Here is a 13780-nt window from a genome sequence, read left to right as displayed (position 1 = left end):
AGTATCAGCATCTCCACCTGCAGGTACAATAAACCACTGACCCAAATTCTTGATGGCTGAACTTCTGGACCTTGTCACCATCCCCCAGCAGCACCCACTGAAGTAGGTGTACCAAAAACACTCACTACCATGGTTTTGGGAAAAAGGACTTTATTGTGTTGCAGCCTGTGCAACTCAATCCTTCTTTGCAGCAGCTTTCCTCATGGCTGCCAGGACATTACTGAGTTCCTCCCGCTTCCTCTTGGCCCGAATGTGAGTGCCAACCTGCAGGGAGAGAGCAGAGCTGTCAGTCCTCACCCAGTGCAGACTGGACAGACTGGGAAGGGCACAGGTGTCCCTGCTGTCACACCTCAAAACCAGGCACAATGGTAAAGTCCTGGAAAGATGGACTCAACCTCCAGCCAGGAGTTTGCCATCATGTCTCAGTAGTATCTTAACAGTTATTTGCATATGAAAGAGGCTGCTTGCAGCTCTCATAATCATTACAACTCAAGGAACCCTATCTGAAGTCTCCTAGTTAATGGCACACAACCTCCATCAGTGCTGCTCTCATTTTCCCCACATGCAAACCATGGAAAAATAGCATGACAAGCTTTAATCCTTGAGCTCGGGGCGTTTTTAGCGAAGTACCTTTGCCTCCATCTCCTGCTCTCCCACCCAGCCCAAGGAACATTCTCTCCACTCCATCATATTACACCAGTTACTTCCAAAACAAATGCAAAAAATACAGAGAATTAATTAAAAAGCCAAATATTCCTGGGAGAGGGCAGAAAACAGAAAACTGACACAGTAGTTTCTACCATCCATTGTTAGTTGATTGACCCACCCGCTTCTTGATGAACTTCAGAGCACGTTTGTCCTTGGACACTTTCAGCAGCTCCATTGCACGTCGCTCATAGGGTGCAAAGCCGCAGACTTCCCTGATCATGTCTCGCACAAACTTGGTGTGCTTGGTCAGGCGCTGTGGGACGGGAGGGAGGTTACTTTGGTCAGCGGGTTACAAGGCACTATGCAGAGGGGACTAAAGTGGCATGCTCTCAGCTAGGCTTCAAAACCAGCCCATGCTGTTGCCATGTCCCAAGAAAACTTAATCCCTAGAAGATCCTGTGGAGCACGTGAGCTTGGCTAAGTATGCCAGTCTGTCTTCAGGCTCAGGTCCGGATGTGTCACACACTGGCATTTTTGGAAAAAGCAGGTCCATAAGCTAGCCGAGATTTGCACTGCAGCACAAGTGGGACACTACAGCTACACAGAGCATTTAATAAGAATGAATAACAGGCCCCAGATGCATTTATGTCCTGTAACACGCATCTATCGGATCTGAATAGCTCCTAGTAGAAAAATTCGGGGCAGTTTTGTGGGAGATTGCCTGCTGTTACCAAAAGAAGCAGAATAGGAGAGACTAGAAAGCATACAGCTTTCACAGCTACCGCCTGGCCCCGCTCCGCCGAGCTCCGCCGCCCCGCAGTCACGGGCAGCGCGCAGCTTCTGAGCCCTCCCGTCTTCCCTCAGCGAAAGCGCAAGCCGCAGCCCCGTGGGACGGGCCGGAGGCGATGGGCGGCTCTGCGCCGGACACACGAACACAACCGCGCTGCGCACTGGGGGCGGCGGGCTCGTTCGGCCCCCACAGCGAGAGGCAGCCCCGGGGCACTGCGCGCCAGCAGTCTCATACTCACCCCGCGGCGGCGACACTGCCGGGGCTTGGACACGTTCTTGGTCACCTTGTAGCCCTTGTTAAGGCCCACGGCCATGGGGTAGCGGATGGCCATGGCTACGGCGCCCGGGCCCGATGGACGCGGATAGACACAGACCCACTCGGCCTCACCCGCACCGCGATAATGGCGCCGCACCGGAAAGAACGAGCGCGCGCGGGACTCCGGGACGTGGCCATTTCCGGCGGTGGGCGGGGCCGAGGCGCGCGGGGGAAGTACGAGGGAGAGAGCGCCCCCTGGCGGCACGGCCGGTGTGCTGTGAGGGGCTGGGGAATCACCCCGCGGTGGGGCCATGGTGGGTGTGAGGGGACAGCGGGCATGAGAGCACGGTCACCCCGCGGTGGGGCCATGGTGGGTGTGAGGGGACAGCGAGCATGAGAGCACGGTCACCCCGCGGTGGGGCCATGGTGGGTGTGAGGGGACAGCGGGCATGAGAGCACGGTCACCCCGCGGTGGGGCCATGGTGGGTGTGAGGGGACAGCGGGCATGAGAGCACGGTCACCCCGCGGTGGGGCCATGGTGGGTGTGAGGGGACAGCGGGCATGAGAGCACGGTCACCCCGCGGTGGGGCCATGGTGGGTGTGAGGGGACAGCGGGCATGAGAGCACGGTCACCCCGCGGTGGGGCCATGGTGGGTGTGAGGGGACAGCGGGCATGAGAGCACGGTCACCCCGCGGTGGGGCCATGGTGGGTGTGAGGGGACAGCGGGCATGAGAGCACGGTCACCCCGCGGTGGGGCCATGGTGGGTGTGAGGGGACAGCGGGCATGAGAGCACGGTCACCCCGCAGCAGGTGGTCTGTCAGAACTGCTGGTTCCCCTCAGCTGCGGCCGGGGGACTTGGGGTGCCCACCTCGCACAGCCCCGCACCTACAGAATTTCTCCCCATAAATTATAACTTTGGTATTGCTTGGCCAGGATTTGATAACATTTGACAGACAAACCTAAAGGAATAGATTAAGCGATTTTGTTGGAATAAAAGATACTGGATTTTCTTACCTCTGAAACAAGGCTGAGGTGAACATGTGCAACTCAACTTCTGCTTTCAAAGACGATTAATTTGTTGAAATGGAAAATAATTACTTGAAATTGAAAATCATTGATTTTGAAACAAATTACAGAACTTTACATCCTACTGTAGAGCTCGTCTTTGCACGACTGGTTCCTTTCATCGCAGAGCAGCGGTCCCAGCTCACGCACTCGGAGCTGCTGGACTCTCACCCCCTCATGGCACAGATTCCAGCAGTGAGGAATGTTCATGGCTTAGACAGTGGGACAGGTCTGACTCCGATGCCTTTCGCCACAGGAGGGCAGAGTATGAACAGGTGTCTGCAGGGTGGGGGTGACTGTCCTACACAGCCAGAGGGAACTGCCTTTCTGAAATATTTTCTGATGTTTCTGAAAGTCAACAAAGAAAAGTTATGAATGCCAGTTCTGTTGTCAATCTGCACCTCTAAAATTAACATGAGGTTGATATCATGTTTGCTACTGAGAAACTATCACATGGGACAGCTAAAGGTCTCCCCATCCAGGAGCTCTGGGTTCCTCACAGGAGGAGCTGTTGCAGCCCTGGGTTGGAGGAGGTGTCACCTCTCCTGTCACCTTTCCTGCCCCTGCCAATGTGCATGGAGCTGCCATAGGGTGGCTGCTCATTCACCTCTGGATGTGCCGAAGAAGGGTCCTCACCTGCTCTGGCTCTGTGACTTCATCAAATACAGGTGGCCCTAAAATAAACATTTGCCTGGAAGAGGAGGCGGCAGCACCTGCTGCTTCATTCTGCCTGGTCTGTGAGCACCAGCCCAGCAGCAGCATCTGCATGGGGCTCTTCCCTCTCACACCCTGACTATTGTTACCTTCCTCTCAGGACATCTTTTCCATTCATGCAGAAACATATGGATCTATAATTCCCACACTCCCAGTGGGTTTCTCATAATTTGATCTTTCTACGCTGCACTGGACACCCCTCAAATCCTGCCTTTTTTCCAATACAAGAGTTCTTGCCTCCTATTGTTGCCTGCACCAAGTCCCTAATAGAAAATCCAGAGTTTCAGTTTCCAGAAGCTTTTGCCCCATTCCATCATTGCTAAATGTCTTCCTCTGCATTCCCAGCATTTGCAAATGGTTTGCATCTCTGCTGGATCTTTCTTTGGATTCTGCATTACATCTCTTCACTCTTTGTCTTATTTTTTTCCTAAAGCCATTACAAGTAAAGTGTTACCCATCAGGTGAGCCCAAGGACCGGGGGGGGGGCAGAAAAAAGGTAGAGGAAGCCTTAGGATTTGAGCTGAATCCAAAGCTGGGACTGACTGGCTCTGCTGAGATGGACATGGTGGGTTCAGTGGACCATAAATAGGATGAACATCTGCAGTGTGTCCTGGCTGCTGCAGTGATGTCCTGGGCTGCATGGATTCACCTGGCAGGGCCCAGGAAGGGATTGTTCCTTTTACCTGGCACTCATTATATTGCACCAGTGGTGCTGTGTTCAGGCCTTGCAAAGCAGGAAGAACTTGAATAAACTGGAATAAGTTTAGAGGAGAGCCATGAAGCTGTCTGGGGCCTGGAGCATGAGGAGCAGTGGAAGGAACAAGCCTTTTACAGCCTGGAGAAGTAGAAGTGAGCTGAGGTAGATGTAAAACAGCCACCTGAATTTCTGATTAACCAATGGAGAACAAGTATAAGAGTGATCCATCCCAGTGTTCAGCAAGTATATCACGAGGCCAGACAGACTGAGTGGAAAATTCTGGATCATGTTTAAATACAAAAATTAAGAATGTGGGGGGTGGAAGCAGCATCAAAACTACCCAAGAGATATACACAGGCATTGCAAGGACATCAGGAACAGAACTGTAAAAGCCAGAGTTCCTCTTGACCTCACTGAAGACCAAGGAAAGAAGAAAAAGTGCAGCACCTTACTCTCCCCGGGCTGCTCCAAGTTTATGAAGAGAGAGCCTGTTGAAGGTTAGAATTGTTGTTTTTCTCTCAGGGATTTTTCTCCCATCTGTTGCTAAGAGACAATAACGACTGGTACTTAAGAGATGAAAGAAGTGGCCAAGGTGGGGGGAAAGCCAGCAGTGTGACCTGGTGGCCAAAAAGACCAACAGCATCCTGGCCTGTATCAGGAATAGTGTGGCCAGCAGAACCAGGGAGGTCATTCTTCGCCTATACTCGGCACTGGTGAGGCCAAACCTTGAATGCTGTGTGCAGTGCTAGGCCCCTCAGTTTAGGAAGGATGTTTACATTCTTTAGTGCATCCAGAGAAGGGCAGCAAGGCTGGTGAAGGGCTTGGAACACAAGCCCTATGAGGAACGACTGAGGGAGCTGGGCTTGTTTAACCTGGAGAAAAGGAGACTCAGAGGTGACCTTATCACTCTCTACAACTTCCTGAAAGGCAGCAACTGATGGAACCAGAGGACACAGTCTCAAGCTGCATCAAAGGAAATATAGGTTGAATGTTAGGAAAAAAAGTTTTTCACGGAAAGAGTCATAAAGTTCTGGAATGGTCTGGAAGGGCAGAGACATCACAATGAAATAAATGGGCAGGAGATCTTTCTCCTTTTTAATGCCTTTATTAAGAAGAATCAGCTCAGGTGGGGAGAAATCGACGGGTTGCGCCCACGCCGCCGCTGCTCCCAGGAGTGGCACGGAGAAGGAGGATGACGCAGCTTTGTCCGCTGGTCTGCAGGCAGAGCTGGGGATTCCGTCCTCACGGGAGATTAGCAGATTCCCCCTTTTTGGTCCAACACCCCGGGGCGTCTCTTTAATCAACATCTTTTCAGGTTAGGGTGAGAAGCAAAAAGGATCCAAGCAGGTACTGGACTACGCTCCCATCCTCAGACGTCACTTAGGTCACTTAGTTCTATGTTGGCTCGTAATTCTTAGGGGTTTTCCTGGAAAACTGCAAAATTCTGGGTGCAATGCATTTCTCATCTGCATACTAGCACTGATGCCACTCCCATTCTCCTGGTACCTGCAGTATCTCTGACAATCATCAGGGGGACAATGGTTAATCACCAACCATTAACAGGTAATTGAAGAAGAACTCTTAACAATGAAGCTAGCACTGGTCCAATTTGTTTTAACTCTGCAACCTTAAAAAAAAAATAGATAACTTTTAATTCATAACAACAAGATTTTGGCTGGGATGTGAGGGCTTGGGTTCAGTTCTCTCTCTGTCTCGAGATTGGAGGGAACTGTTGAGCGGTTCCTATTGCCGGTCCTGCTTCTTCTGCCCTGGGGTGAGGCTTTTGCTTATACAAGCATCTCTTGCATTAGGATCTTATTACCAGCTGCCTCACGTCACAAAGGACCTTCACCATCTGCTCGGGTGCCTCGGGGCAAACCCCGGGATCCCCGAGCCTCCTCCCCCTCCGAGGGAGCCTCTCCCGGCGCTGTTCGGGAGCCGAGCGCGGCCACTGCCCAGCGCCGCCGCTTCTCTGCCACTGCTCCGGGTTTTTCACTGCCCTGTAACTCAGCACCCCCGCCTGCCGGGACACCCCTCGGCTCCTGCTACAGCTGCGCAGTGTCTGTTACATTTCGTTTGCTGCTCCGGAGTCTGCTCGTCCCCGCGGTTCCAGCCCCCGCTCCGAGGTTCCCGCTGTAGCCGCTGCCGCCACCCAGCGCGCCGCCATTGCCGTGTGAGAGGCGGCGCAGCGCCCCCTGCAGCCGCGGGGGAATCAGCGCAGCTGCCCCGCCCGGCCGGGAGCCACCGGCGCCCCTGGCGGCCGTGCCCGGAACTGCGCCAGAGGGGAAAGCGCCTGGGAGAGGCTGGGGCTGTGCTTGGGGCTGTGCTTGGGGCTGTGCTTGGGGCTGGGGCTGTGCTTGGGGCTGTGCTTGGGGCTGTGCTTGGGGCTGGGGCTGTGCTTGGGGCTGGGGCTGTGCTTGGGGCTGTGCTTGGGGCTGTGCTTGGGGCTGTGCTTGGGGCTGTGCTTGGGGCTGGGGCTGTGCTTGGGGCTGTGCTTGGGGCTGTGCTTGGGGCTGGGGCTGTGCTTGGGGCTGTGCTTGGGGCTGTGCTTGGGGCTGGGGCTGTGCTTGGGGCTGTGCTTGGGGCTGGGGCTGTGCTTGGGGCTGTGCTTGGGGCTGGGGCTGTGCTTGGGGCTGTGCTTGGGGCTGTGCTTGGGGCTGGGGCTGTGCTTGGGGCTGTGCTTGGGGCTGTGCTTGGGGCTGGGGCTGTGCTTGGGGCTGTGCTTGGGGCTCACACTCTGTGTGGTCTGTGTGGTTATTACTGCTGCTACTGTGTTTGTTTGTTTGCTTGGTTATACATTCTGGTAAATAACTGCTATTTCTTTTCCCATATCTTTGCCTGAAAGCTCCATAAATTCAAAGTTAAAATATTTCGGAAGGAAGGGGATCACATTTTCCATTCCACTGGAGGTTCCACCTTCCTTGGCAGACACCTGTCTTTCAAATCAAGACAGAGCCTTTCTGTGTCTCAAGACAGATTAAGTTTATTTTAGTGTCCTTCCTCTTTTCCAAATACGGAACCAGCACTAGCTATGTTCACAGAGGCACAGGATGCACAGCAGAATGGTGGTCCCTGGGACAGCACTGTCTTCTGAACCTGAAACTTATCCTCTCACTGCAAAGGAATGGATTCTTAAAGCAGTTACAAACTGATTGCCACCTGTCCTTTTGACTGCATTCATCTTTCAGCCATCCCCCTTCATTACACCATGGCCAAAAACCCACACACACCTTCCGAGGTCCACCACCTGCAGCTATGGAAAGGCAGAGCTCCCTTCTCTCCTGCTAGGAGAGCCAGAATTCCCAGAGGGTGAAGCCTGTACCCACCAACAAATTGTTGTATAACATCAGATGAAAGATGGTCTTACAGGATGTGCTCTCATAGCTGGCACAGTGGGGGAAGCCCTTTACCTGTTGTTTCCAAGTATTAACTGAATCATCTCCCCAGAAGGGAGGAGGACAGACAAAACAGTAGCCTGATAGTGCTCCACAGTGCTCCACCTTCCTGTCTTACCCCTTCGTGGCCAAGGCCTTGCAAGATGCAGGTATTTGCATTTGCCAAGATCTAGACCTAATTTTTGGCTAGATGTCTTCCAGCAGGCAGCATGGGTCACCCCATAAGCCAGTAGCCCCAGGGAGGCTGGTAGAGACTGGTCATAGGGAAGGCAGGCAGGAGACAGGCTCAGCCTCATGCATAAACCCAGGCTATCTTAAATTCAGAGGCTACTGTTTTATGTTAATTAACAAAATATGCATAGCAATCAATGTGAAAGAACTACAGCACCACTCCCATAGGTAGCCAGAGACTTTCCCTTTGAGCTGAAAGGGTGTTGCTCAATGTCTGGTTTCTTCTGGAAGTGCCCCTTCCCCACTGCATCCTGGCTGTCCTGCTTCAGGCCTCTGGACCTCAAACAGCTGAAAGCCCCACTCACTTCTTAAGGCTCAGGGCTGTGTGGTTCTGCCCTGTGCTTCACATGTCCATGCACAATGTTTCCCCAAGTGATGAAGCCTCTCTGTCTTCCAGAAAATAATTACTCACAACAGCAGCCAGCAAAAATCTCTGCATGGGGTTCATCACACATGGTATTTCTGCAGCTGTGGCACTCTCATTCAGGGATGGAATTACTCCCATGCAAAACAGAACATGTCTTCGAAAAGAGGATGTGGGGACAGAAATGATATCTCTCTTTACCAGCTAGTAAGTGGCTGTGGCTGTGAGACACAAAACCTGTGATGATGATGAGCAAGGCCTCTCTTATGGGCACGTAGTTCTGTGATGGTCCTGCTTGGGCGCTTGATGGTAATTGCCACTAATGCTCCACTGTGCTCTTTCATTGTCCTGTTTTGGGCAGGAGAGAGCTGGACAAGAGTCTGTTCAGCCTCTGTTGGTGAGATGACAGAGGTGGAGGAGTCCCTGGTGTGTAATAGAACCAGGGAGCAATCGGAGCCAAACTGAGGCTTTGTCTCTATTGAGTAAGAAAGGACACAGATTCACCAGAAGGCTGGTTTGCACAGCACCTCATCTTTACTTCGGATCCTCTCTTTTTATACATTGTTCTGATATAGATAGACCTGTTTGGTCAATTAATCAGTACATTTCCCCTGATTGGCTAATTAACAAGATGCCTTTCTTATAAACAATCTTTGAGAAAAACAAGAAAACAGAGAGTAGGAAAACAGAACCTGCAGGTTGTTTATAATAACAATCTATATTTGTTTATCTTCAACTCCCCAAAATCTCTCAAGCCAATTCTCAGAAAACTTATCCAGTTTTCTCACTCTCTGACCAGGCTGTCACATCCACAAGGCTTCTTTGCTTAAACTCCTTGGTAGGGAAATAAAGTTCACCACCGAGTGCTCACTGCTACTTCTTTCAATAAAAATAGCCCTCTCCCACTGGAATGATCCTGCTGCCTTTGGATGCTGTCTCTCTCCCACACAGTGATTGCTGCAGCATGGGGAGCTGCTGCAGCAGTCTCAGTACAGCCAGGCCAGCCTCTGGCTGCCTTGTGCTGGCCACCTACTGTGTTCCTCACTGGCTCTCTCAGAGGTTTTGAGCCCTGCTTTTAGGCAGTCAGAGACAAACTACCGTCTTTGGTGGTGGTTTATTAGTTAGGTTCAAGCACTTTTTTAAACAAAACACTGCCCTGCACATCGCATCACATCCTATCACATCATATCACATCACATCACAGGACAGTTTTCACAGTGGTCCTTGGGTCTTCCAGGTGAAAGAGTTTGAGCCTGACTTTAAAGAAAATGCTCCTGTTAGTAAGCAAACTGAGGTCTAGACAGTCTCCCCCAGAAGTATTTGATAATTTGCAAGACTTTGCAGCCAGATCAAAAACCAACAGGCTCTACCACCAAAACCAGAAGAAACAGTTGGCTAAATCCTGCTCCTACATCTGCCACATGCAAGGGCACCAGTAGCTCTGCTCAAGCCATTGTCCCCCTTCTGGAGCAGCACATGTGCATGGACACAGACACATACAGAGGAGCCATGCGAGTGCCCTCCTGTGAGGAGGAGAAAGGCAGCTGCCCCTGCAGCAGCTCCCTGGTCACCACATATAACGCCCATGAACAGGGTATTACAGGTGCCTGTATTTCTGATGTTCTGTTTTGTGCAAGGTCTTCTTTTACAGCACATGCACACTGCTAAAGCTGTCATCCATATTGCCACAGACAGCAATTGTTCCCAAATCCAGCTGCTCTAGGAAAAACCGGAAAAAACACCCTTGCCTGTGGCTTGGAGCCTCTGCTGAATTATGGTTTCTGACCACCTGGCCAGTCCAACTGCTTGCTCTGCCTGAGCAGAGGACCCGTCTGCAGCTGTCAGTTCAGGCAGGCTGCTCTTTTCTTCTGAAGGAAAGGATTTAACCCTTCTGGGGCTGCACTGAGCCTTACAACACTGATTTAACAGCCTCACCTTTGTTGCAATGCAATGAAATTCCCTGATTTTTTATCCACTTCTGCAATTATAGATGCCTTAGCTTTGGTCTTGCAAGTTTCTAATCACTTCCAAATTAAAAGTATATCCTTGGATAAAATACATTTAATTTTGTCATTGAGAAGGCAATGTCCTGCCTTCTGTGAGAGACCCACACAAAAGGGGTTTCCCCTACAGCCACTGGTACAGGGAATTTTACACTGCTGCTCCCCCGGGCATGGTGCAGTGTGACCATGTGAAACTGACCTTTCCTCCTTGCTGGTCTTGCTGGGGATGGAAATATTTCACCCTTATCAGATGGGAAATGCCGTTTACAGACTCACAGATTTCCCTTGGAAGTAATCACTTTGGACAAATGCAAGTTCCATTTGTATTCCTGCTGACTTTTACAAGGTGGACAATGCTTTGCAATGGCCAGATGCCATGTAGCTAGGAATGGCTTCTGTGGGGATGAGGCTATACCTCAGTCCCTTGGTGGGCCAGCTGAAAGTCAATGCTGTCAAGAGGGAGCAGGCTGGATGGTGTGGCTGGAGAAGTCAGGGGGCATTGCCCCTTTGGGCAGCACCAGGAGGCTGGATGAACTCTGCCCAACTGTCACTCTGTACCAGTGGGGTCCTGGGCTGTCCAGCTATAAAGAGCTTCCAGAGAGAGGCAAGAGCACAAACTGGCATCTCAGTGGAGCCTGTGAGGATTTCAGATTTCAGACAAATGTTTGAAGCTGGTACTCATTTCTAGCTCAGTGTGTTCTTGGCACCCCCATACCTCTCCCTGACCCAGTATGTTGGTTTGGCTCAGCCTGGTTTTTGGTAGCGAGGGGTGATGGGTTGAGGAGCGGGACAGGGGTAGCTTCTGTGACAGGCTGCTAGAAGCTTCACCATGTCTGACAGAGCCAATCTCTGATGGCTCTGAAGACGGACATGCTGCTGGCCCAATTACAGATGTTGGTAACGCCTCCGTGACAACATATTTAAGAAGAAAATCAACACAGCACACACAGAGCTTTTTCCAGGATAGTGAAGCACCGCCACTGGGGCCATCCCTGGTGTAGCATGTAGCAATGCACTGCCATAGCTGCTGCCATCTTGGTGCAGCCTGCAGTGAGCCTTGCCCACCTGGCCACTCCCAGCCAGCTGTGCCATGGGCAGAAGGGCAGGGGCGGTGGCGGCTTCCCCTTCCCAGTGCCCTGCATGGGGACAGGCATTGCATGGTGCAGTGCTGCAGCAGCCACCACTGCCTGTGCAATGCAGCAGAGCCGCATGGCTGGCAGCAGAAGCATGGCAAGTGATTCCCAGTGTGGAACCTAGGCAAGATCAACTCCTCAGCACTGTGGGATCCTGCAGGAATCTTTGAATTAGTAAAACTTGTTGACAAGGGTACCCACAAGCAGTAGGTACCATTGTCTTCTTCTAGTCAGAGAACAGGAGGAAGTGAGGACTCATGAGGGAAAACAACAAGCCAGCATCAAGATCAGTGGTAAAGAAAGAGGGGGAAGAAGTGTTCCAAGTGTCAGAGCCAAGATTCCTCTGCAAGCTGTAGTGAGGACTGTACTTAAACAAACTGTCCCCTTGAATGGACATGTCCATGGGGGATGAAGAAAGCCACTTGCAGCCCATGGGAAAAGTGCTCACACCGGAGCGGGTGGATGTCAGAGAAAGCCACGATCCAGTGGGAGACCTGAATAGAGAGAGGGGCCCCAGCTTCCAGAGATAGAAAGAGAGACCCCTTGCTTCCAAACTAGAGCAGCCTGTCCTTAGGGGACGGCACCCCTTGGATGAGTGACCTGTGCCACAACAGTTTTGGGATGACTGCCCATGGAAGGGACCCCATGGCATAGCAGAAAAAAAAACCTCCTCTCCCTGAATGAACGGATCTCAAGTGATGAACTGACCAAAACCCCCACACCCTGTCTCCCTGTGCTGTTGGTGGGAAGGAGGGAGGGTCTGGGGCGAAAAAAGGTGGTTTAAGCACTTGCTTTACTTCTCATTATCCTCCTCTGAGTGTGTTAATAATAAATTTAATTTGTACCTTTAAATTTAAACCAGAGTTTTTTTCTCCTAGTCTTTATCTCAACTCATGAGCCCTTCATTAATTTTTTCCCTCTCCTTTGCCCAACTGTAGCAGGAGAGGGTAAGCGAATTACTCTTGTGGGTGCCTGGCATTTGGCCAGTGTCAAACCATGACACCCAGGCATGGTGCTCTGGGCCCGAGCAGGAGCACTCCTCCAGGCCCAGCATGCAGCTCTTTGCTGTGCAGGAACAGGGCACAGAAGAAGGAGTTGCCAGCACGAGCCTTTGGGGAACCTGACTGTGAAGGGGAGGTTGGAGGGGAAGATGAGTTGAGATGCTCAGTCTGCAGCATGGACAAGAGACATGGGCAGCAGTCACAGCCAATGAAGGGGACAATTGCTGCAAACTGCTGTTGCCTACACAGGCGAATTCACATAGGTGCTGCAGAGGAAGGAGGCATTTCTGCAGAGGCAGAGTGCCTGTGTGAAGGATCCTCCACCATTCTGGCACAAGCTTTGCTGCAGCCTTGAGGTGACCTGGGCTTATTTACCTGAGAAGCCCCAGGTGCTTCCTGTAAGAGAAGCTGTTTGGACACTGCCTGCCCAGGCTGAGTCCTGCTGAGCAATAGCACATCTCTTATCCACTCCAAGAGGGCCTTGAGTGGTGGAGGTGAGAAGAACTCCTCTTCATTCTCCAGTGACACCATTCCAGAGGAGCAGCTGTGTGCAAGCTGGCTCTCAGCTGTGCTATTTGCTTGTACCATATGCCACCTGCCAGCTACAAAAGAGTTTTCATGACTGAGCTCATGACACAACATGGTTAACAAAAGCTTAGAACTCTAACATTTCTTCTCCTTGTTCACATGGATGGATTACTTTCCTGTGCTTTATCTTTGCAGACTAGGAGCATCTGCAGAGTCCGGGGCATACCTGTAACCTTCTGCAGGGCAGGCTGCAGCCACTGGTCACAGAAGTACTCAAGTCAAAGGAAGTCAGAAAAGCAGCAAGAATGATGCAAAGGTTGAGGAAGATGGGGGAACTGCAAAGGGGAGGTCCTTCCTAGAGTGAGTTCATTCAGGCAAAGACTCACCAATGGGCCAAGGACTGCAGGGACAACCTGGCAAGACTGCTTCCTGGGAAGATAAGAGTAATGGGGGTATCTATCTTCCAATAAGATGTTGGTCCTTCCTTGTGTATATATCCCAACAGCAGAGTCCTGTAGAAAGCAAATGTTGCTATTTCTTTTACGAGAGAAAGTACTTTTTACAATAACTAAAAGGAAAATTGGTCATGAATTGGCTGGTGTGGCCAGGGTGCTCCCTGTCATTGACACCAAAGGAGAAATGTGTAGAGTGAGGAGAAAACTAGATGAAAAAGTAAACTAAATTCAAGAGATTTATGTAACAGAGCAAAAATAAAGGGCTCAGTAGTCACAGTGCCCATGGGTGGCCCACAGAGGTATAGATTCTTCACACAGAAATTTCTCCTTCTGCGAGTCCTAGTTATGAAGCCAAATATATCCTGAGGCTGGCTGAGGACCAGAAGGTGCCCAGGCACTACAATGGAAGGACTTCCAGCTCCTTGCCAGATGTAAGGTGAAGGTATTCTCCCTACTGGCCTCAGGCCAGTCCTCCAGACCCTGCCACAGGGTGGGACGG

At 51.4% G+C, this 13780-nt stretch overlaps 1 protein-coding gene and 1 long non-coding RNA gene across 2 annotated transcripts; one reads left to right on the top strand and one right to left on the bottom strand.

Annotated features, from left to right (window-relative positions):
- Positions 1–133: 133 nt before the first annotated feature.
- RPL36 (ribosomal protein L36) lies at positions 134–1883 on the bottom strand. Its single transcript, XM_064396766.1, has 3 exons — positions 1677–1883; positions 827–961; positions 134–264 (listed from the first exon to the last, which is right to left on the bottom strand). Exons 1-3 carry the CDS (start codon positions 1767–1769, stop codon positions 175–177), a joined length of 318 nt encoding a protein of 105 aa, XP_064252836.1. The 5' UTR covers positions 1770–1883; the 3' UTR covers positions 134–174.
- Positions 1884–2013: 130 nt separating this feature from the next.
- Positions 2014–13560, top strand: LOC135284929 (uncharacterized). The gene is made up of 2 exons (XR_010350006.1): positions 2014–4668; positions 13022–13560. It is a non-coding gene; the product is annotated as an uncharacterized LOC135284929 (long non-coding RNA).
- Positions 13561–13780: the final 220 nt, after the last annotated feature.

This window comes from Passer domesticus, chromosome 21, assembly GCF_036417665.1.
Source record: "Passer domesticus isolate bPasDom1 chromosome 21, bPasDom1.hap1, whole genome shotgun sequence".
Taxonomy (NCBI): Eukaryota; Metazoa; Chordata; class Aves; order Passeriformes; family Passeridae; genus Passer; species Passer domesticus.
This window is presented reverse-complemented; position numbering and strand designations above follow the sequence as displayed.

What these genes read in the sequence shown, in the direction of transcription:
- RPL36 (XM_064396766.1), bottom strand. Translation starts at nt 1,769, where the DNA reads ATGGCCATCCGCTACCCCATGGCCGTGGGCCTTAACAAGGGCTACAAG. An exon ending in GGCAGTGTCGCCGCCGCGGG is followed by an intron (nt 962 to 1,676) that starts GTGAGTATGAGA and finishes CCCGTCCCACAG; the next exon opens with CGCCTGACCAAGCACACCAA. An exon ending in TGAAGTTCATCAAGAAGCGG is followed by an intron (nt 265 to 826) that starts GTGGGTCAATCA and finishes CTCTCCCTGCAG; the next exon opens with GTTGGCACTCACATTCGGGC.